The 25259-nt window shown below is 39.0% G+C and overlaps 1 protein-coding gene across 5 annotated transcripts in view; it reads left to right on the plus strand.

Moving 5' to 3' along the window:
• The window catches only part of LOC126284810 (ankyrin-1), a 151316-nt gene that overhangs the window by 115730 nt on the left and 10327 nt on the right, over positions 1-25259 (plus strand). For all 5 annotated transcript variants that reach the window (XM_049984004.1, XM_049984006.1, XM_049984003.1 and 2 more), the window contains exon 9: positions 3304-3522. In XM_049984004.1, coding sequence (XP_049839961.1) covers positions 3304-3522 — 219 coding nt within the window. The remainder of the gene's footprint in view (positions 1-3303; positions 3523-25259) is intronic.

Below are 25259 nucleotides of genomic sequence, written 5' to 3' on the forward strand. Positions count from 1 at the left end.
CATTTTAAGATAACTGCATTTGATTAGCAAGATACTGGGAGAAACATAAAAGATATCTTAATATCCATAGTGCGTGACAGATAAGCAGTCGGGCTCGTGAAATAATAGCTCGTTCATATGGCCACTTTGAACAATTTAGCACAAAATTTAAAGTTCAATAAACAAATGTATTTTCATAAAACGACATTTTTGTTGAAATAATTATACTGCCATCAGTTGGAAACAACTACGAAAAGTTGTCAACATCCTATCCACTATGACCGCTGTACCTGCCATTGTAGCATAACACAGAGAACTGCTGGAAGCTGTAATCTTAACTGTAAAAGAATGATAACAGTATAATAACAAAGTAGTGCTATTACTGTAATACATTGCTATTTTATACTTCTTGTAGAATTGGGACCACCATAAAATACAAAGTAATTACTGCAAAAAGAAAGAGGTATTTAGGAGTGTATCAGAGTGAAATTTCTGTTGGGCTCTCTCAGGCTTTCTCGGAATAATGGGTTAATGTTGTGCTGTTGGGTATACAGTCAGTCATCATCTTCCAGTGCTGTGAGCACACATGACAGCGCAACAAGCAGCACCTGAAGTGACCACTGGGTTGGTCGTCAAAATGGAAACAACTACTTGGAGGGCGGGGGGGAGTAGCGGAAAAGGAGAGGAGTAAACAGACTGAGTGTGATGGTGGAATGATGGCTGTGTAGTGCTGGAATGGGAACAGGGAAGGGGCTGGATGGATGACGACAGTGACTAACGAAGGTTGAAGCTAGGAGGGTTATGGGAACGTATTGCAGAGAAAGTTCCCACCTGCACAATTCAGAAAAGCTGGTGTTGGTGGGAAGGATTTGTATGGCACAGACTGTGAAACAGACATTGAAATGAAGGATGTCATGTTTGGCAGCGTGTTCAGCAACATGATGATCCACTTGTTTTTTGGCCACAGTTTGTCGGTGGCCATTTATGCAGATAGACAGCTTGTTGGTTGTCATGCCCACATAGAATGCAGGACAGTGCTTGCTTCTTAGCTTGTGGATCATATGATTGGTTTCACAGATAGCCTTGCCTTTGATGGGGTAGGTGATATTCATGATTGGACTGGAGTAGGTGGTAGTAGGAGGATGTATGGGACAAGTCTTGAATCTAGGTCTATTACAGGCTATGTGCCATGAGGTAAGGAGTTGGGAGCAGTGATTGTGCAAGGATGGACTAGTATATTGTGTAGGTTTGGTGTATGGCAGAATACCACTGTGGGAAGGGTGGGAAGGATAGTGGGCAGGACATTTCTCACTTGAGTGCATGATGAAAGGTAGTCGAAACCCTGGCGGAGTACGTAATTCAGTTGCTCCAGTCCCAGGTGGTACTGAGTTAAGAGAGGTTCCATTCATTTCATTTCAGTGCATTTAGTTTGTTTAATATATATCCCTTATGGCACAGTAAACTATTGCCCCCATCAATTCTTTTGCCCTAGTGGTTCTATTCTTATGAGAGAACCTCAAGTAGTGTTAGGAAATCATTACTGGAATGAACTTTTGTGTATCAGGAAATACGGATGTGATTCCTGGTCTGACACAAATTTTTAATTGTCACTACAGGTAAAAAGTTATCTTTTTCTTTTTTTTTACTTTGACAGATTTTTATTTTACTTTCTGTTGATTCTTCCAGAAAAGCTATTAGTAAACAACAAATCTTTTTAGCTCCAGTTCCACAACAAATCTTATCTAAAGTAGTGGAATTTTCATTCATGTAATAAAAATATGTATTTATATGGGAAATAATCTTCCTAAATATAAAACTGATTTATAATATTATTAAAAGGATAGAGTGTTACTCACCACAAAGATGACACACGAGCTGCAGACAGTAACTCAACATGCCGTCTTTGCAGTGAGTAGCAATCTATCCTTTTAATGTTGTTGCTATACTAACCTGAATGTTTCATTGTTTGAAACTGTTTCATAAAGTTACATGTTTTTAAATGTAATTTCATAAAGATCATGAGCTGACATCCAAATCTGTTACTATTCTAATTGCTATCCATTGATTTATAATTAATGTTACTGTTGAAAGTGGCACATACATGCAGTAATGCTATAATTAATTTGATTATCTGTATGTGACGTAAAGTTTGATTGTAATAATTATATTCCTGGCTTTTATTTCCAGCTTCAACATGTTAATATAACTAATTCACATTTCTGGTATGTTATTTAATAACAATATTATGAAAAGGGTAAATTGTTACCCACCATATAGTGGAGATATTGAGTTGCAGGCAGGCACAACAGAAAGATTTGCTAAAGAGGCAAGCTTTTTGGCCAAAAGGCCTTCTTCTGAATTGGACAACATACACACAGACATTCACGCAAACACTAATCACGCACACACGACCTGCCGAAGCTGGCAGCCAGAGAAAGTCGTTAGGTGTGTGTGTGTGTGTGTGTGTGTGTGTGTGTGTGTGTGTGTGTGTGTGTGTGTGTGTGTTGTCTGATTTAGAAGAAGGTTTTTTAGCTGAAGAAGGTTTTTTTAGCTGAAGAAAACGTTTTTGTTTAGCAGTCATTTTGTTGTGCTTGTCTGCGACTCAGTATCTCCACTATATGGTACACAGGAATCCATCCTTTTCATAATATTGTCATTATTCCATTGTGGTTTTTTTTATTGTATGTTATTTAGTACCTCAAGTTCTTTCTTCCTTTTAAAATGAAAAGTATAGTTTCTCGTATTATTCTTAATTTGATCTGATGTTTGGTTACTTTCTGATGTTTGGTTACATTCTGATATTTGGTTACATTCTGATGTTAGGTTACACTCTGATGTTTGCTTACATTCTGGTGTTTGCTTACATTGCTAGTTTTCTCTTAATTAGTTGAAACCATTAAAAATTTTGAGTTGCATACATGTTGCATAATGTTATCTTCATTGGTTCCATTGTGGGTACGGCATCAGTATGGGCCTTTTGGCCTTCGTTTAATTAATCACAGTAACAATGTCAATTTCTCCTTGTGACTGTTTCATAATATTTTTATTTTCAGTTCATGCACAACACTTTCTAGGTTGTATAGAGGCTAATTTTTGGATGCTGAAAGGAATCAAAAAGTTACATACCAATGATTGTGGAGCAATAGCTGCTTTGTTCAGAAACAACAAATTGGAAGGATGTAAAGCAAGTTCCTTCATTTTCTAAAGCTCCCTCTCACTGTGTGTGTGTGTGTGTGTGTGTGTGTGTGTGTGTGTGTGAGGAGAGTACTTTTTGTTTTTGAAGACAGTGTCATCGGACAGCACTGACTTCTCCTGTTTCCACAGGTTCAGAATGCTAGAGGTCCATCAGATCTGATGCATGTGTATAATCTGACACTGACGTTAATTCAGTATGGGGCAGACCCAAATGTGGTGGTGCCTGATGCTGGTCAGATCGGACGGACAGGTTGTCACACAGGCTCCGGGTCTGCGGGTGGTGCTGGCCGCCGACCGCAGAGGGTCGGCTGGGTGCTGCAGTGCTACGTCTCCGCCGTCTGCCGAAAGGTAATGAAGAACACCTTCATTTGTTATTTGACTCATTGAAGTTACTACCTCTGCTTCTAAATATCAGCGTCAAATGTTTGTCACAAAATTAAATGTCACCATAGTGAATTCGAGAAGTTGAGCAACTGGCTGAGCTTTCATGTTACTAGCATTGTGCCATTATATAACTACTGTGTTTCAAATGTTTTCTCTTTCGCTGTTGATACGTAATAGACTTTGAAAATGGTGTAAAGGGGTACATACAGAGTGACACTTTGGGTCAAGTTGTGAGGTACTTTTGGGTGGTTTACTTGATAAAATCATTGACCTCCAAATGCAAAGCCCTACGTGTTGCAAAGGTGCCCTATAGAGTGACCTCCTTTGATTTTCTTGCAGGATTTGAATATCAATACAATCCTAAACCAGCATGCTACACACCTTTTTTCAAGAACTTGGAAAAAATTCTCTTCTGAAAATTTACAAATACTGTTACGTACAAAACATTGTGATAATTTAAACAGAGCTGCCAGTAGCTGAGCGCATAGCATATTAGTCTTGTAATAGTAAAGTCACAGGCTTGATTTGTGGTGACCTGAATAAATTCCACATCTACAATCTGAGTGTACAGTTGTACAGTGTGCCACAGAAGTCAGAAGGTCCTACCACAGGTAGAGGTTGCCTCTCTTGGATGCATATGGTGCCTTTACACAGTACACTATACCAGCCAGCCAATGGCTTATAGAATCAGACCCGGCAAGTCTTGCTATCAGTCACATGTTGACATTCGACGTATGTTCACAAACTAGTAGTGTAGCCATTCTGTGGCATGTATCTTCTTGTGCAAGTTATTCCGGATGCCATGAAGTGTTGTGTCTGTTATTACCTGTGTGTTCTTTGGTCAGAACAAATTGGCGACGAGTAGGATCGTACTTTCACGTGTGTCATTCTACGGTTGCTTTTTGCATCTTTTTGTGATATGGAGTTTCTGCCTCATATGTTGGTGTAATGACAGACAGAACTTCTTCTGGTCATGCAGCAGGCTGTGCTGGATTGCTCTCTCCAGTTTTGTCTCTGTCTATGTTTCTTCCTCCGTTCCCATAGTTTGATGAGGCAGCAGAAGATTGGGAAGCATACAAACTCTGCCTACGGCAACATTTCCATGCCTTTCACATTACAGATGTGGAGGTATGTTGTGCATTGTTTTTATTATGGATTTCTCTGTCATTGTATCAGGTGATCTAGCAGTTGGCCCCATTGCTGGAACCTTCAGCATTTTCATTTGACAGTCTATGCTCATTGTTGTCTTCCTATTATTGTTGCTGGACACACATCCTGGCTGCTATGGTTGAATTGTACCAATGCAAGAAGCATCCCCATAAGACTTATGGTGCCTGTGCAGTGACTCTCCATGGCCTTAACCGCAATTGCCATTTTGTCACAGCCAGTCAAAGGAGTCATATGTGAACATCATGGTTCATGATGTTATCACCTGCTCTGCCCCAGATAAGGAAGTCCAGCAGTGGGTGTTCCAATTAGCAAACCCTTCCATTGAAGAGGATTTGTCCAGTGCCCAGTCATATGAAGTCTCACATGCCTTTGGTCAACATCGCGGCGGTACAGAGTGACCTGGCTGTGTGCACTTCATTCAGGAGGATGATGGATTTACAGAATCAAATTTTTCCCTCTGCAGCAGAGTGGGTGCAGATCTGAAACTTCATGGCAGAGTAACACTGTCTGCCAGACCAAGACCTGAACTTGGGACCATTGCTCTTCACAGGCAGGTGCTCTACTGACTGAGCTACCAAAGCACGACTCATGACCTGTCCTCACAGCTTTACTTTTGCCAGTACCTCGTCTCCTACCTTCCAAACTTTGCAAAAGCTCTCCCTCATCTCCTACCTCCCAAACTTCACAAGAGCTCCCCTGTGAACCTTGCAAAATAACACTCCTTGAAGAAAGGATATTGCAGAGGCATAGCTCAACCACCACCTGGGAGATGTTTCCAGAATGAAATTTTCACTCTGCAGCAGTGTGTGCACTATATGAAACTTACTGGAAGATGTAAACTGTTTGGTGGACTGTGTGCTGTGGTCCCAAGCTCAAGTCTTGATCCGTGACACAGTTTTAATCTGCCAGGAAGTTTCTTATCAATGCTCACTCCGCTTCAGAGTTCTGGAAACACCCTGCCAGCATGGCAAGCCATGTTTCTGCAGTATCTTTTCTTCAAGGAGCGCTTGCAAGGTTTGCAGGTGAGCACTTGTGAAGTTAAGAAGGTAGGGGACAAGATACTGGCAGAAGTAAAGTTAAGAGGACAGGTTGTGAGTAGTTCTTGGGTAACTCAGTCAAAAGAGTACTTGCCCGTGAAAAGCAATGGTCTCGAATTTGAGTCCCAGTCTGGCATACAGTTTTAATATGCCAGGAAGCTTCATGATGATGGGTTTCTTTATAAATATCTTTTGTGCTATCAGTCATGATTTTCTTTAATTCATACTTTACATGACATATTTTGGGAAATTATACTGATTTTCAAGTGTGTTCTCTCTTTATACTATGCCATTTCGATGTGTAAGGTTCTGGTTCATTTTGTTGACTTTACTGCAGTATATAAAAAACATCAACAAAACAAAGCAGAACCTCACACATCGAAAACATTATGTAAAAATCTCGTAGTACAAAGAGAAAACATACTTGAAAATGGGAAACAATTCCTGAGGCACTTCATGTAAAATATGAATAATTGAAAATCATGACTGGTACCAGAAAAGTTATTTATAAATAAACCTATTGTTTTCACTGTCACAGGCTTTCAGAGAAACTATGTAAAAGGGACAAAATCAGGACGACGATGTTGTGACTTCTGCATAGCCCGTAAACAGTGTTCCAGCCACTGCTCCTTGTCGCCGTTGTGTGCTTCTTGTTACTTCAAACATGACAGATCAGTGTATCCCCAGTATTGGGCCGTCTGTTGTAAGTGTCAGAAAAGGTCACAATGTAAGTGTCAGAAAAGGCCACAATGTGGTGGTCTGATACTCAGTTGCACTGAATGCAACATCAGAGAACATGGATATGGACATTCAGGAACTGTCATTGTCAAGGCCAATTCCTGATCAGGACTCCAACAAGCTTTTATTTTTAGGTTTTGGTTCTCTCACTACCACTGCGACTACAGGTAGACACCATCAGGGCACATTTGCTGCTTAATGCCCAAACATATTCAGATACGGCTCTCTGCCACTGTTACTGGTATGCAGGTGTCTATGGATATGTGGTGAACAGGAAATTCCCTTGCTTGGCCAATTCATGTCTGACATTATGTATAGAGCAGTCACTCAAACTATTACCTTTATTGTTGTCCACAATGCTAGTTGAATAAACCAGTCTGGATGACATTGTTGTTACTGGACATTTTACTGCTGACCACCTGCAGAATCGCCGGGCCCTTTGTAAAAGGCTCTGTTCCATGAGTCTGTGTTGCAGTCTGCAGATGTCCAAATTTCTCCAACTATCTCTTGAGTATTTGGGCCACACCATATCATGGCAGGGCATCCAACCCCTGGTGAGTCTTATCAGGGTCATCATGGACTTGATGTGTCTGTCCATTGCAACTACTTCACGCTTTCCAGGTTAAAACTGCCTATTATCACTAGTACATCCATGGAACATACACCATTGTCTACTCTCTCTACCTCCTTCTCTACAAGGGTGCTTTCTTTGTCTGGTCTCCTATGTGCAAGCAAGACCTCACCATATAGAAGGACTGCCTCAGGTTCGCACCATGCTTAGTTACTTGTGATCCTGACAAACCACTGGTTTTGGCTATGGGTACCTCACAGTACAGTGTGGAAGCAGTCCATACCCATTGGAATGCAGACAGCTCAGAGCTGCCACTGGTGTTTCATCCAAAACTCTCAGTCCAGCACAGGTCCACTACTGTCATGTCGAGAAGTAGGCTCTGGCCATTGAATAAACACTCACCAAATTTCACATTTTCTTGTATGGAAACAAATTCCAGCTAATTGCAGACTACAATTGTTTATTCTATCCACACAGGTCCCCTATAAGGTTGCCCACAGGTTACAGCGGTGGGCGTTGTTCCTCTCCAAATACAACTGCAACGTTCATTTTTGCTGCAGTGGGCCCAATGCCAACATGGACACCTTATCCTGGCTGATCATTGGTCCGGACCCTGAGTTTGATCAAGAAGAGCTCATGTGTTTTTCATTTGGGTATCGTCTCCCACCAGTCTCATAGGGCCTCATTGTCAGATCCCATCCTCAAGCGGGTTGTCAACTTGCTGGTCTTCTTGTCCTCCAAGCTGCACTTTTGATCTGCCTCGTAACTACTTTGTCTTGGAACAACATCTGTCAGTCTTAGACATTGTCCTCCTCCTCCTCCTCCTCCTCCTCCTCCTCCTCCTCCTCCTCCTCCCCCCCCCAACCCCCCCCCCCCCCCCGCCCTCCCCCGACTGGGACATTGAGTATTTTAGCTTTTTGTTGTTGCATGTCCCCTAGGTGCATGTCAACAGGTTTCTCCCAAGGCTTCGTTCTCCCCATGGACTCCAGCAACCCAACCCTGAAAACAAATCTGTCTGTATTTTGCAGGTCTGTATCTGAATGTCTTTTGACTGATTGACATTGACACGTTTTCATGTTTTTTGTACTTGGTTGAGTGCTCCTTGGCTGCTACCAAAGTCACCATTCAGGCTCTCTTGAAAATTGTTTGTGTGGAAGGTCTTTCGTTCACTCCCACAAAGATTCCACAACCGTAATCAGGGTGTGTAGTTCTACTGATGTCACAGAAGTTGGAAGATGCCAGCACTGGCAGAGGATGCTGCTCTTGAATGCACATGCAGCCTCTCTGCAGTGCTCTGTAATGACTGACCAGTAGCTTATAGAGTCGGACCTGGCCAGCCCCCGCCCCCCCCCCTCCCCCCCTTTCGAGCTCTCTCTCTCTCTCTCTCTCTCTCTCTCTCTCTCTCTCACACACACACACACACATGTCGTCATTCAGCCTATGTTTATCGGATTAGTAGTGTAGCCACTCTGTGGCAAGTATCTTCTTATCTTCTTGTAAAAGTTAATCTATACTTAATAAAGGGTTGTATCTGTTATTATCTGTGTGTTATTATGGCCAGAATGTGATTGTCCGTAGCAACATTTCATTGAACTTTTATTTGAATTCTATATTTATTATCGAATGAAAAATTAAGTAACAAATACTTGATCTTAATTTTTTAATAAAAATAACATCTTTTATTTTTATCTACTATTTGCTTGAAAGCATGAATATTCACAATAAATTAAAATTAGGTCTAAAAATCTAAAGCAGAAGATTTTATTTCTGGAGATTGAGCAGTATTGTCATTTTACATTTTTATATAAAATGTTTATTTACTTTCATCCAGTTAATAATTAAATATAAAAAATGTTATTTTTATTAGAAATAATTGTGACTGAAGTCTTTTAATTAACATTTCCATTTGACAATAAATAAAGAATTCAACTAAAATCAGTTGCTACTAGCCGGAATTGAACTAGAATTCTGTGAGTACGAAACTTATATGCTACGAACTCAGCACCCAGCAGTTCTCTTACAATAGTCTAAATGTTTTATGTTTAACATTGGTCAAAAATCTAAGTCTTCAAATTTATTGTTTCAATTTTTTTGAGTACAACATATTGCTTAAGAAAATTGATGTATGGGCACAGATCTTCAAACCCTGTAAGATGAGAATCAAAGAAGGAAGAACAATGTGTAAGGCCCTCTCCTAAGACCTGATTCAACATGAAGTTTTGATCTGTCAAAAAGCTGCACGCTCAGGGTACATTCCATTGCAGAGTAAAAACTTCATGCTGGACATTACCACTAGGCCATTATTTGCAATATACTTTGTTGTAGGACTTCTGGTATAGTAAGGAATTCAGAGCCTGAACTTGCAGATGAAAATGTCATTATTGGGCATGAGATATACTTAGATGATTCAGATGGAAAGATTGATTGGTGAGGGCACTGACACTCTTACATATGTGAAAGCAGAAGGACTTGACTCTCTGTTCAGTTGAATTTAACTCTTCAGTTTTTCAAAAATTATGAATTGAATACCAGAATCATTTCTTAAATAAGGCTACAAACCACTTCTCTTCAGTTTCACATAACTTTTGGCACCCTTTTCCAGTTGGTAAGATCATTGTCCATGAAAGGCAAAGATTCAGGTTTGAGCCCTGTTTTACACAAAGGGCCAATGTTTCAAAAAGTTTCGTTTTTGCTAACAGTCTAAAATTGTTGTTACAGTGGATTTTATATAGTGTGTTAATTTTGACTGAAGATGTTGAAATTTCTTGAAAACTACACATCAACTCAAAAATAGTTATAATTTCAATTTGTTTGTGTCAGAGGTGGACATCGAATGATGCCACATTCGACTCACCGCCCCAACCCATGTATGGGTGACAGACGGCAACTTTGAAATTTTCAATGGAAGTCCCCATTTGCAGTTGCTAATTATGGTTCTACAGCAAAATCTACATATATTTTGTCTGAAGCATTTTCTTTATTTCATCACGGGTGGCCCTGTAATCGGAGAAATAGAAATGGGTGCGCAATCATAATTTATGACACGCTACTCGTTGAACGTCCAATGGCACGTGGGACCCCACCTTCATGCAACAGGGATAGAACAGGCCGGTATTTTGTAACTTCTGATTGGATACCCCATTCATAACATTATAGCCTCCTCTGGGGCTACTCAGATTACCTCGTATGTCGTTAAGATAGATCAGGAACAATAGAGGGCCTATGACACTTCCTTAGGGAGCGCCAGATATTACTGCTGTTTTACTCGATTACTTTCCATCTATTACTGTGAACTATGACCTTTCTGACAGGAAATCATGAGTCTAGTCGCACAACTGAGGCAATATTCCATAGGCACGCAGTTTGGTTAGAAGGTGCTCATGAAGAATGGTGTTGAAAGCCTTCTGGAAATCTAAAAATATGGAATCAGTTTGACATCCCCTGTCGATAACACTCATTGCTTCATGAGTATAAAGAGCTAGTTGTATTTCACAAGTATGATATTTTCTGAGTGCATGCTGACTATGTGTCAGTAAATCATTTTCTTCGAGGTAATTCATAATGTTCGAACACAGTATGTGTTCCGAAACCTTGCTGAAAATTGATGTTAGTGATATGGGCCTGCAATTCAGCGTATTACTTCTATTTACTGTCTTGGGTATTGGTATGACTTGAGCAATTTTCCAGCCATTAGGTAAGGATCTTTCTATGAGTGAGTGGTTATATATAATTGCTAAATTGGAACTATTTTATCAGCATACTCTGAAAGGAACCTGACTCGTCTACAATCTGGACCAGAGGCCTTCCTATTATTAAGTGATTTAAGCTGCCTTGCTTCTCTGTGAATATCTACTTCTACGTTTCTCATATTGGCTGTTTTTCTTGATTGCAATTCAGCAATATTTACTTTGTCTTCTTTGGTGAAGGAGTTTCGGAAAATCATGTTTAATAACTCTGCTTTAGGTGCACTGTCATCAGTGACTTCACCATTTTTATCGTGCAGTGAAGGTATTGGCTGCGTCTTGCTACTGGTGTGCTTTATGTATGAACAGAATCTCTCTTGATTTTCTGCCAGAGTTTCGTTGTGGAAATTATTAAAAGCATCTTGCATCGAAGCATGCACTATATTTTGAACTTCTGCAAAACTTTGCCAATCTTGATTTCTTTTAAATTTGGCATGCTTTTTTTCATTGCTTCTCCAACACTGATCTGACCCATTTTGTGTACCATTGGGGATCAGTACCATCACTTATTAATTTATGTGGTATATATCTTTCAATTTGCCATTGATGCTCTCTCTTTGAAATCTTTCCACATCTGTTCTACACTTACATGATCAGATTGGAAGGAGTGGAGACTGTCTCTTAAAAGAGCATTAAGATGTAGTTTGTGTTTCTTTTTGATGGTTGTAGTTGTTATGGTATTTAGCGTAGCAGCAACTGCCTTTTTGTCGTTAATCCCTGTAGCTATTATGATACTTTCTATTGGTCCAGGATTATTTGTTGCTTTGAGGTCAAGTATGCTTTTGCAAGCATTTATGCTTTGAGTGAGATCAATTGTTCAAAATAATTTTCTGAGAAAGCATTCAGTACAATGTCGGATGACGTTTTATGCCTGCTGCCAGCTTTAAATGTATAATTTTTCCAGCATATCGAGCGTAGATTGAAGTCACCGTTGACTATAATTGCATGAGTGGGGTACCTATATGAAATGAGACACAAGTTTTCTTTGAACTGTTCAGCAACTATGTCTTCTGAGTCGGGGGTCAGTAAATTGACTTAATTAATAGTTTAATAGTTTAGACCCATACTACTTTGCAAGAACTATCTACTTCAATTTCACTACAAGGTAAACTACTTCTGACAGCAATAAATACTCCACCACCAACTGTATTTAATCCATTCTTTCTGAACACTATTAGGTCATTTGAAAAAATCCTTGAGAGGGCCATATCCATAACCGCTGTGGATGACGCCCTGCCACAATGCAGAGGATATCACAACCCTGACTGTTGTCTCTTCAGTAGCCATCAACCCTTTACATCAGCATTTCAATGGCATTGTGACTTTGCCATGTCATGCACTGTGGTGGGACATCATGAGCCTTCTGCAGCTGAACCATTGGGGTGTTTCTCATACAAAATTGCTGGCCTGCCACCACATAGTTTGGCTAGATCATGCATGTTACGACACGCTGTCCACAGTGCATCACCTGTCAAATAGCACCATCGGCCTCTCTTTCACCATGTCCTGTCCCACAGTGCCCCTGGGAGTGTGTTTATGCTGATCTTGCAGGTGTGTTCGTTAACTCCTTTTGGCTTGTAGTAGTTGATGCTTTCTCAAAATTTCCCAATGTGATTCATTGTCCATCCATGTTCACAAGAACCGAGAGCTAGTGGTCGAGAACGTAATAATTGAGCATAGGATCTATGCACAGCCCAGAGGTTTAACAGGCAAATCTTGTCAGACAAATTGCCTGTGACAGCTTCAACATCCAAGTGAAAAGACAACAGTTCATCCTAATAAAATGTTGGATTGGGAACAATCAGCAGTTGAGAAAGAGCATCTACATTAGCGTTTTGTGCTGTGGGTAGAAAATGAATCTCATAGTTATTGCATGAAGGCCCACTATGTTCGGTAAAGATGTCATAGGATTGAAAAGAGAAACCAAAGATTTATGATCAGTAATCAAATGAAACGTAGAAACATGTAAGAAAACATGAAATTTTTGGACCATGTACAGAATATTGAGGGTTTCTCTCTGTCTGTGAGTAGTGATGTTGTGCCTGATTCGGAAGCGTATACAGTGGGACATTTGGGTCTGTCAGCATATTTGTGCATTGGAACGGCCCCAAGGCCATACTGGTGAGTAACTTTGACCAAAACAAGATGTTGGCCTGTTTGGAAAGTGACCAACCAAGGTACCGAGTGTAATTTTGATCTTAACAGGGTAGAAGTACACTTGCTGGTGGGTAAATAGTGGAAAGAAACATCTTTATGTAAGAGAGCATGAAGTGGCAGGCCATTGTGATGCATCAGTAAGAAATTTATGGTAGTACACAATCTTTTTGAGAAAGGCTTGCAACTCTTTGACATTCTTTGGGTGTGGCAAAGCCGTAATGGCATTGACATGCTGATGGAAATGGAAATGCCATGTGGTTAGGGCCTCGCATTGGGTAGACTGGTCGCCTGGTGCAAGTCTTTCAAGTTGACGCCACTTCGGCAACTTGTGTGTAGATGGGGATGAAATGATAATGATAAGGACAATACAACACCCATTCTCTGAGTGGAGAAAATCTCCAGCCCAGCTGGGAATTGATCCTGGGCCCTTAGGCATGCCATTCTGTCACTCTGACCACTCAGCTACCAGGGGCAGACATTGACATGCTGATGTAGTAAAGGGTTGATGCCAGCATGCAAGACTTCAAAACAGAGGTAGATGGCTAAAAAGGTTGTGATTTGTCTAAGTTACATTTCAAACCAGTGGTCTGTAGAACTGTGAACAAGGCATGAAGGTTCTGCAAATGTTTATCGTCTGAGGAACATGAAACCACAATATCATCGAAGTAGTTAATGTGCTCCGGCATGAAGGCCATCATCCAGAAGAAGTTTGGAAAACTATTGGGCCCCTTTAAGCTGTGTCGAGTATTCATGTGGATGGGGTAAGGAATAGGTATCAATAATAGAATTTACAGACACTACAGAGTCTAAGGTTGCCATTAGGTTTTCTGACAATTACAAGTGGAGTAGACCCTTCACAAGAGGGGTTAGGTGTGATAACACCCAAAGACAAAAGTCAATTTAGTTCTTATTTGACTTTGCTTCTGTGTGGGCACGAAAACAATGGGGCACGCTGTCGGTTTCATTTGGTGTGAGCTTTGAAAGGAGTAGGACACCCTAAACCTTCTGAAAGCAGGGAGGAATATTCCAAGCAGAGTGCATCCAGTTGTCGATACAGAACTTGATTCAATACCAGATGCACTTTGTTAGAAATAGAGAACCAAAAAATTTTGAAGGCATCTAACCGAAATAAAATTTCAGTGTTGGCATCACCCACTACTAGAAAAGCCAAAGGCCAAACAATTGCATTGTGCAATACAGAAGTAGAAAACTGTCCCAATATGAGTATTTGTTGTTTTTTATAACTCACCAACCATCAAGAGACAAGAGACGACACTGCTGATCCAAGATCTGATTAAGTTTGAGAGTTTAACAAAATCACTGTGTGCTTGTGTTCACTTGCACTTTTAACATCTTGTCTATCACACGTACTTCAATACAGAATTTGTTGAGGGCTACCATCATTTGGGAAATATTCTCCACATCCATGTTCGTGTCTGGTGAAGGAGATTGAGAGCATATACACAGACACAATATGCACCCCCCCTCCTCCCCATCCTCATTGTTTTCTTTACTATGGTTGCATGTCACCCAATGCTTTGGACATGGAACCCTCATGTGTTGAACAAAGCAGTGAGTGCACACAGGCACTATTGTGATGCTGATCACTGCTGGTACTTAGCTCGGCACTGTTCCATGTGGCGTGGAGGCTGCGGTTGCATGAATGCAACATCGTCTTCCCTCCTGTGAGCTAACTGAAAGCAGCCGAGGAGAAGAGCAAGCAGTAGCGCCTACTTCACACTCTGTCTTTTTAATTTCCTGCTGCCAAAGATACTTCAGAAGACTGAGCAATGTTCAGAACATTCGTGAGACAGATTTTCACATTGTGAAGCACGTTCATGAACTTTTCTCTCTGGGGCCAGACATATTATGGCATCATGAACCATCAAATCAGCATATGAGTCCCAGTGGGTCTCAGTAACAAACTGGCAATGTTAGCTAAGCCTATGAAGTTCCTCTGTCAAAGCTGTGTGCAGTGGTTGTGACCACTTTTGACAACGGTAGATCTCAACACAAGTAGTGATAACAGAGAGCAACTGACACATTTCATCTAAAGAGAGATTGGTAGGCTTGTGAAGATGAGCTAGCTGATATAAAAGGTGATAAACATGAGATTAAAACCATGCCAAAAATAAAGTCTTACACATCATTGGGATTGTGAACTCCAAAAGGTTGAAAATGTTGCTGAAGGTGTTTTTCATGTGCTTCCCTATATTCCTCAGAATCGTCATGTGGAGCAAATGGTGGGGGTCGCATCAACAGTAATGGAACCTGTTTCATCAATGAGGCTGTCAAATTGTTTGGTGCCACAGTGAGAGCCTGATGATGGTCAGTGAGAGCTTGCTGTTGTTCGGCAAGAGTTTGAAGTACTTCTTCCATTGACATGTTGGCTGTATATTGAACCAAAGAAATGAAACATGCAGAATAGAATGCTACACTTCTCAACAAGTATGTTGTAATGTCATACAGACACAATATCAGAAGTAACTCAACCAAGTTTTATTCTGCCTCCACATGGAGAGTTCCTCAGTAATACTGAATGAGGTATAAAATAGTACAACTATAGAACACTTAAATATATAGTCTCATAGGTGAGCATACAATAAGCAAGTTAACATAAGTGAGACCAAGGGCCAGTGGGCTGGGTTTATATTGGGCTGTTGTGCTCATAGCACAGCTCTTCCTATGCCATCTGTCCAGGTTTTGAAGTGACCTCTCTTGGCTGGCTGTGGAGGCACTTGTATCGTGCACTCTTTAGTTACACACACACACTATAGTGTTAAAACAGTCATGTTTGCTTTTATTTTAATTTCCTAGTATTTTACTAATTCTATTTCCTTTCTTAAAGAGATCATCTAATGTCTTGGAAACAAGTCAGAAGCTGTAATGATACCATTTGAGTAACGTGAGGCTGGAAAATGTATATGTGTAAGACACCATTCGATTCTGTGTTTGACAAAACTGCTATTGTGTATCTGAAGTATACCAATCATTTGGTATATCATTTAAAAATCAGACCAAAATATATTATTGTATGAAACCCTCGAGGAAATCTTTTTTCCATTTCTAAAACTATGTGTGAACAGTATTTCAATAATGTTGCAAATTTTTTCCTCCCAACTTGTCTCTCACTTTAATTGTCAAGAGCCATTGTTATGACCTCACTTGTCTTATTGTTGAGTTTACCCTGATATGAAATCATCTGAATTATTTAATAAATTTTCTTGATGTCTTATCTAACTGTAGGTATTAGTTTGCCTCTGCCCACAAAGAAACAACATGTGCTTTGTCCGTTTAATCTGCTGATAGCTTCCTGCCATTATACCTCAACATCGTGTAACAAGTTCTTCACTGTAGGCTATTATTATGGCCCTGAAACATTCAGTTACATTTTATGCCAGGAAAAAAATAGGAGATACAAAAATGTTCAATATGAGAGATTTTTTTGGAAAGGGGAGGGGGGGGGAGAGGAGATATTGTGAGCTGAAAGTATTGATTCAGTTGAAGTGGTATGGTACTGGTATTTGTCTTTGAAGCTGGAATCTAAATAGCTGACATGATGAAATGTATTCTCATATACCGTAGCATGTCCATTAGTAATATGTTTAATGATTTCAGTACAGTTCCCTGTGTTTTTTAATGTTATTGCTAATTCTCAGAGAGAGCAATTCAAGTTTTATAATGTAAGTGCTCCTAAGATGCTTTCACATAATACATATCCTTTAGTTCCCAGTACGTGAAACATATGGATCAAAACTGAAATTAGTTTGTGCTGTCAGTGAAATTTGGAAAAAATAGAGGAACTTACACAGCTATTTTAGGAAGGACCACACTATTTGTCATTTTCTTCTGATGACCCTTCTGAAATGTCAAATGTTTACCTGTATTGTACAGATGACTGTGATAAATGCTGTTGTAGTGCATGTTGTGTTTTGTTATGAATAAATATGGAATGAAAACCAAGGAGAAGATGGAACCAGATGCCAGATCATAGCCTACCAGTCATAAATAACACAGTGAGGACCACTTAGTTCAATGCCAGTACCTGATAATTGTCTGTCATCAACAGTGTGACATATCATCATGTCATAGGACACTGTAAGTGCATTTGACATTTAACTCAAGGTAATGTACAGTGAAAAGAAACAGAACCTCAACATGTCTCCTTCCTTTACTGCGCAAAGTTTTGTAATGGAAATTTCTTCCAATGGCGGGATTTGAACTGAAGAGTATTGGATTGAGTGCCAAGATACTAGCATACATTAGCATGCTTGGATGTGGAAGTGGGTGGGATATAGATGAAATCTCCATGTTTTCCCATTGAGTTCATGGTATTGTGTCATTGGTTAGAGGGAGGAGACAATTCATTGCTTTACCACCAGAAAAAAGAAAAAGACAGAAAAATAAACATTGCAATTAGTTATGAATTTAGGTCCTTCAGAAACTGAGATCTGGATGTGAGACTTGACCCAATTTGCACTTTTCTCATGATTAGATTAGATTAGATCAATACTTGTACCATAGATCATGAATACGACACTTCGTAATGATGTGGAACGTGTCAGGTTAATGAAAGATGTCTGTACAAGATATTACATTACACAAAATATTGCATGACACTAATGCTTGAGTTAGTTTTTTTCCCTCCCTTAATTTATATCTAAAAATTCAGCCAATGAGTAGAAGGAGTTGTCATCTAGAAATTCTTTTAATTTATTTTTAAATGTTGGTTGACTATCTGTCAGGCTTTTGATGCTGTTTGGTAGGTGACCAAAGACTTTTGTGGCAGCATAATTTACCCCCTTCTCTGCCAAAGTCAGATTTAACACTGCATAGTGAAGATCATCCTTTCTCCTGGTGTTGTAGCTATGCACACTGCTATTACTTTTGAACTGGGCTGGATTATTAACAACAAGTTTCATAAGTGAATATATATACTGTGAGGTTACTGTAAGGATCCTTAGATCCTTAAATAGATGTGTGCAAGATGACCGTGGGTGGGCTCCAGCAATTATTCTGATTACACGTTTTTGAGCAATGAATACTTTTCTACTCAATGGTGAATTACCCCAGAATATGATACCATACGAAAGCAGTGAATGAAAGTAGGCATAGTAAGCTAATTTACTGAGATTCTTATCACCAGAATTTGCAATAACCCTAATAGCATACGTAGCCGAACTCAGACGTTTCAGCAGACCATCAATGTGTTGCTTCCAGTTTAACCTCTCATCACTGGACACACCTATAAATTTTGAAAATTCTACCTTAGCTACAGACTTCTGTTCAAAGTCTATATTTATTACTGGAGTTTTGCCATTTACTGTACGGAACTGTATATACTGTGTTTTATCAAAATTTAAAGAGGGTCCATTTGCTGAGAACCACTTAATAATTTTGTGAAAAACATCATTTACAATTACATCACTTAGTTCTTGGTTTTTGGATGTTATTACTATACTTGTATCATCAGCAAAAAGAACTAACTTTGCATCTTCATCAGTATGGAATGGTAAGTCATTAATGTATATAAAGAACAGTAAAGGACCTAAGACCGAACCCTGTGGGACCCCGTGCTTGATAGCCCCCCAGTTTGAGGAATCAGCTGTTGTATTAACATTACATGAACCACTTATTTCAACTTTCTGCATTCTTCCAGTTAAGTATGAATTAAACCATTTGTGCACTGCCCCCCTCAAACCATAATGATTTAGCTTATCTAAAAGAATTCCATGATTTACACAGTCAAAGGCCTTTGAGAGATCACAAAAAATACCAATGGGTGATGTCCGGTTATTCAGAGCATTTAATATTTGATCAGTGAAAGCGTATATAGCATTTTCTGTTGAAAAGCCTTTCTGAAAACCACGGTTATTCAGAGCATTTAATATTTGATCAGTGAAAGCGTATATAGCATTTTCTGTTGAAAAGCCTTTCTGAAAACCAAACTGACATTTTGTTAGTGCTTCATTTTTACATATATGGGAGGCTACTCTTGAATACATTACTTTCTCAAAAATTTTTGATAGAGCTGTCAGAAGAGAGATTGGGTGATAGTTGTTGAGGTCCGACGTATCCCCCTTTTTATGCAATGCTTTTACAATGGCATATTTCAGTCTATCGGGGAAAACACCGTACTCCAAAGAGGTATTACATACGTGGCTGAGAATCCTACTTATCTGTGGGGAACAAGCTTTAAGTATCTTGCTGGAAATGCCATCAATTCCGTAAGAGCTTTTACTTTTCAGTGAGTTTATTATTTTACTGATTTCAGAGGGAGAGGTTCGTGGAAATACAGTTGTTTCAAACTGCACAGGTATGGCCTCTTCTATTAGAAGCCTTGTCTCTTCTAGTGAAGATCTAGATCCTACTTTCTCCACAACATTTAAAAAATGATTATTGAAAATATTTCCAATTTCAGATTGTTTGTTAGTACACTTGTCATTCAGTCTTATGGCACTAAAGTCTTCCTGTGCTCTTGGTTGCCCTGTTTCCCTTTCAATAATATTCCAAATTCCTTTAATTTTATTATCAGAGTTACTGATCTCAGACATGATACACATGCTTCTGGACGTTTTAATAACTTTTCTTAGTACCGCACAATAGTTTTTATAATATTGAACAATTTCGGGGTCAGTACTCCCTCTTGCTTTTAGATACAGTTCTCTTTTACGGTTGCAAGATATTGTTATTCCTTTAGTTAGCCAAGGTTTTTTATATGTTTTCTTGGAATTATGTTTCACTGTTTTCTTGGGAAAACAATTTTTAAATACCCTTAAAAATGTATAGTGAAATAAGTTATATTTCAAGTTTGCATCGGGTTCCATATACACTTCATCCCAGTCTAGCTCCTTTAGTCTTTCCCTAAAGTTTGCAGTATTTATATTGTTAATTGAATGCACTGCTTTGAAATTCTGATTTGATATACTGCATGGAGGTATGCCATGTACTGTAACTAGCTGTGCACCATGATCTGAAAGACCATTCTCAACAGGATAAGCATTTATGTCCTTAAACTTATCTTGGTCTATAAAAAAGTTATCTATCAATGTCCTGCTGTTCTTTGTTATCCGAGTAGGAAAATCAATGACGGGGCTCAAATTGAAAGAATTGAGTAATACTACAAGGTCATTCTTCCTATCACAATCTTTCAGGGAATCAACATTGAAATCCCCACAAATGATAATTTACTTCCCCCTGTCTGACAGATAGAACAACAAAGCATCCAAGTTTTCTAGAAATAGCTGGAAATTCCCTGAGGGGGACCTATACACTGTTACAATTATGAAAGTGCCATCATTTAGTTTTAGTTCAGTGGCACATGCTTCCATATGTTGCTCTACACAAAATTTTTTAGTTTCTAAACTTTTACACTGTGGAAGTTTTTGACATATATGGCAACTCCTCCTCTCATCATATTATCTCTACTTACATGTGCAGCTAATTTGTACCCATTGATACTAACCTTTTGCATATCAGTGACAATGTGATGCTCAGACAGGCATAGTACATCTATTACATTCTCAGTTTCTATATCTTCTAAACAAAGCAGAAGCTCATCAATTTTATTCTTCAATCCCCCAATATTTTGATGAAATATACTAACATTTTTCATTTTACTTTAGTGAGTATCTTGAACTTTTTTAACATCTTTAGTACTTGCGTGGCTGAGTTTCCCACTGGACACTGATCTTACACTAAAAAAGAGTTACCACCATGAGATGTAGTTCCTCCCCCCTTTAAATTTCCTGCTATCAGCCCAGCCAGTTTACCCTTCCCCTTCTTGTTGAGGTGTAGGCCATGTCTAGTATAGTCCCACCTACAGATTGAATCAACAGGAACCACACCAATGTGTGACCCCGCATCAGATCCAAGTAGCCGTTCCAACTCCAAATTAACTCTCCTGACAGAAGAGCTCAAATGAGGCCGGTCGTGGTGCTCCAGAACCGACACAAACCCAACACTGGTATGACTCGATGCCGATGCAATATTTGCCATGTACCCCGGATCTCTGTCAATACTGTTGCCCGGCCCACCCACAATAACCACGGTATCTTCCTTAGTAAAGCCTCTACATAGTGAACCTAAATCCTCTGTAACCTGCCCCAGTCCAGCACTAGGTTTGAAAAAACTTGTGACCTGGTATTCTGACCCTAATTCATCCAGCAGAAGTTGGCCCACACCCCTAGCATGCGAACTACCTAGCAACAAGACTTTCTTTCTCTTTGCACACTTCCCTACCTTCTTAGTCAATTTGCTGCTGAAAGCTTGTTGAGCTCTGTCTACATCTACTTCTGTGAGAGGCTCATCAGTTTCCGACTGAGGCAACAGGTCAAACCTATTTTGTACATTAATAAGAAAGCTGTCAGAAGAATTTCTTGGCCTGTTCCTTATGCCTGTTGCCACTTCCCACCCCTGTTTACCCTTCTCTCCCCTTAACCTGCACAGTTCTCGTCTAGCCTCATCTAACTCAGCCTGAAGGGCAGCAATTTCCCCTCCTGTTCCACAATCTTTCTATCTCTACTGCATAGCCTACAGAACCACTGACGAGTCTCGCTCATTTTCCCAATTCCCACGCCACTACAATCTCCCCAATGAAAAAAGTTACTACATCCATCACACCAGACCCCGGAGCTAACGATTCTACGGCGCGTCAGGCACTTTACACTCATGGTATAAATCGATTTTAGTGACAGAAAGACAATTAAGTTACTGGAAAACAATGAAAATACGTGTACAAAAAATTAGGCCTACTCGCGACAATGTAAACAATGGTTCAGAAGTTTCTTACTGGAAATTACTTAAGAGATGACGATACTCTACAGATATAAAGGGGCAGCAAACGTATTTGGCACACTAAACTATCAGTAAATGCACTTAAAATTGCGGTATGAAGTTTAATCTGAAAGCTCAAAAGTTCGGCCTGGCTGCGATATGTAAACAAAACGAACTTTGCTTGATTACTGTGAAAATACGCAAGTAAGACAAAAACTTTTAATGGTATGCTTGAAGGGCACTATAATTAATGTAATAAATTAGTGTAAAGTGTTAGAAACAGTTTATTACTACTAAAATCACTTATCTTTATCATGACATCCTGAAAGTCATGGACCTTGAGAGTCAGGTAGATGCAGTGTTTCTTGATTTCTGAAAAGTGTTTAAATCAGTACCACATCAATACTTAATATTGGAGGCATGATCTTACAGTGTATCAAGTGAAATTTGTAGGCTTATGAAGAAAGCTTATAAATAGTTCAGATTATGCAAATGTGGGTAGCAACAAGATGATACTTAACTGACTCATATCTACTTATTTAATGACTTTGAATTGATTCCAAATGAGATAGTGGTGATAAATCTAGAGAAAATGTGCTAAGTCTGAGTGGAGATAGTGTTGTAGATTACAACATTTTGTTTTGTACATTGTAGTATCACCTATTGGGGATGGATCATTATTAACTCAATCTGTATGAGATACGTTGAAGACCTAACATTTACACATATACTGGTGACCATGAACTGTGTAACCTACCAGTCCTCCTCACCTGAATTCTTGTGAAATAAATTTCATTCATTACTAGGCTCAAAACTGACTACTTCCAAGATGAAAACTACTCCATGATCATGTGTGTTTGACCTCACATTTAGATGAAGATAAAGCCAGTGATGAGGTTTTCAATGTTTTTGTTAGAAAATCTATCTCCACCAAAGATAAAATTCTAAATAAGATACCGATTCAGTGCAAGATATTTAGATTGCTAGAATTTTACCATCTTATAGGTAAAAAGAAAAAAGAAAAAGTCATGAAATCACTTTACCAAAGAAAATAACTAACTACTAACAGATATGTGTCCATTGATTTCTCAGAAGTTAGTGTTGGAAATTTTATACTTTTATGCAATTTTAATTTTTTTATCTTATTACCTGTGTGTATGAGAGGCAGAAGGTACAGGTATTTAAATTTTAGCTAAAAGTCATTAGAATTGTATATCTTCTCTGTAAATCAGCATGGGGAAAAGAGGGGAAAAATGATAAAAAGGAAAACAGAGAAGGAACTCCCTGCTGAGAATGGTCTACAAATGAAAAGTGCTATATAAGGCAAAACACACAAGAACTTCAGAGAAAGTTAATTTATTAGTGGTCTTGTTTATCACATAGTACACTAGAATTTTATAAGAAGAGTTTTCAGCAGCAATATGGACAAAACTTTTAAGAAAAGATTAATAAAATGTTTTGTAGAGTGTCCTCTACCATGGTGCTGAAACATGGACAGTGAGGAGGAAAGATATAACAAGGGTGGAGACTTTTGAGATACAGACATGGTGGAGGATGGAAAGAAGTAGTTGGATGCATAGAGTGTAAAGATCCTAAGAAGAATTACTGAATGTAATAAAAGAAGGAAAAGAAAAGTGGATTGGGCATACATTAAGAAAGAAGGAGGGGCTTATAAAAACAATCATAGAGGAGTGTATGGAAGGAAAGAGGAGGCAAGGGAGAAAGAGATGTGCTCGGTGACTACACATGCATCAACATGAAGAAGGAAGCATTGGATCACAGGAAATGAAGTTGGAAAGGATCTGTGAACATAGTAGAAAACTGTTGATGGTAATGATGATGATGATGATGATTAGGAAGATGAGCAGGTAATAACCATTGACACATTTATGAGAGGTATTGCATTTAGTAATGAATTCATGCTCAGCAGGTGCAATCAATTGCATACTGCTCACAATAAACGTAAGATCTGGACTCAAGTTTTGACCCAATGCACACACTTTTCTCATATGACATCCTGAAAGCCACGTATCAAAGCAGTCTTGCAGAACTCAATATGACACCTAAAGTTACTATCAAAAGCACAATTGTATTGTGTTTTGAATGAAATTTAGACCTTAGTAGAGGATTTCTTGGTGGGGAGGACATAGTTGGATGGAGAGACATAGACAGATGTGAAAGTGCTCCAGGGATATGTTTATTATATATTAATGATTTTTCTAAACAATATAAACAGTAACCTCAGACATTTTGCAGATGATGCAGTTATCTATAATGAAGTACTGCCTGAAGAAAGCTGCACAATAAAATTGAGTCGGCTCTTGACAATATGTAAAAGTGATGCAAAGATTGGCAACTTGCCTTAAATGTTCAGAAATGTGCATAATTGATCACTCCAAAGAAGAAAAAGGATAAAAAAGTATCCTATGATTACAATATCAATGAGTCACATTTGGAATTGGTCAAGTCATTCAACGACCTGGGCGCAATAATTTGTAGGAATATGAAATGGAATGATAATGTAAGTCCAATTATAGATAAAGCAAGGGGCAGACAGAGAAAGGAGATTGCTTACAAAACACACTTGCAACCAATCCCATACCAAATAGTACTAACAGCAGATATTGAATGTGTACAAAGAAGGGCAGCATGGATGGACATTTGGTTGTTTGGCCCATGCCAGTCTGTCAAGAGATGCTGAACAAACTGAACTGGCAGATGCTTGAAGAGAAGCACAAACTATCCTGAAAAATAGTCAATAAAAATTAAAAGACAGTTTTGTCACATACACACATTTATTTAAAACTGATGACCAGTTTCAATCTGTTTAAAACCATCTCAGATTATAGTCCAAAGGTAGCAGGTGGAGATGACACAGATCAAGAACCCTTGTGTGTGGCATGGACCTCAACTGCTCTTGTGCACATAGGGTTCCTGCTCCATGTCACCATCTCATTAAAGAGGATTTAGTCCACCACTCACAGATTCAAGTCTATGCCATGTTTGCAGAGTACATAATCATGAAATTGTGTATCAAATTAATGTGATGAAAGTTTCACAGTATGAAATCAGTATTATGAAAAAGAAACTGTAAAAAAGAAACTGTTTCACACATAAATGTTATTATTAAGTAATAGAATTTTTAGATGGTGATAGGTCTGTTTTACCTGGAAAATCCTGGCTCTTAATGTTGATAAATGTATGTTAAGAATCGTTAAGATTTTTGAAGTTTTACTTAGTGTCTGTTAATTATGTGACTCGATTTTGAATGAATAATGTAAACTAGTTGAAACTGCAATTTATTGCATGGTCTGATTACCTCCTATACACCAAATTTGTGACTTAAAGGTGTGTTCTCTGCCACTGTATAACTGTGTGTTTTCTGCCCCCACACAAATTACTACCCACATAGTTCTGTGTGTATGTCCATCTCTCGAGTGCTCACCTAGAATTTGATGTCCTAAGTTAATCTAGTATGTTCTAGTTTTTGTTTATGTGACTATCTGCTGC

Source organism: Schistocerca gregaria, chromosome 8, assembly GCF_023897955.1.
Source record: "Schistocerca gregaria isolate iqSchGreg1 chromosome 8, iqSchGreg1.2, whole genome shotgun sequence".
In the NCBI taxonomy this organism is placed as follows: Eukaryota; Metazoa; Arthropoda; class Insecta; order Orthoptera; family Acrididae; genus Schistocerca; species Schistocerca gregaria.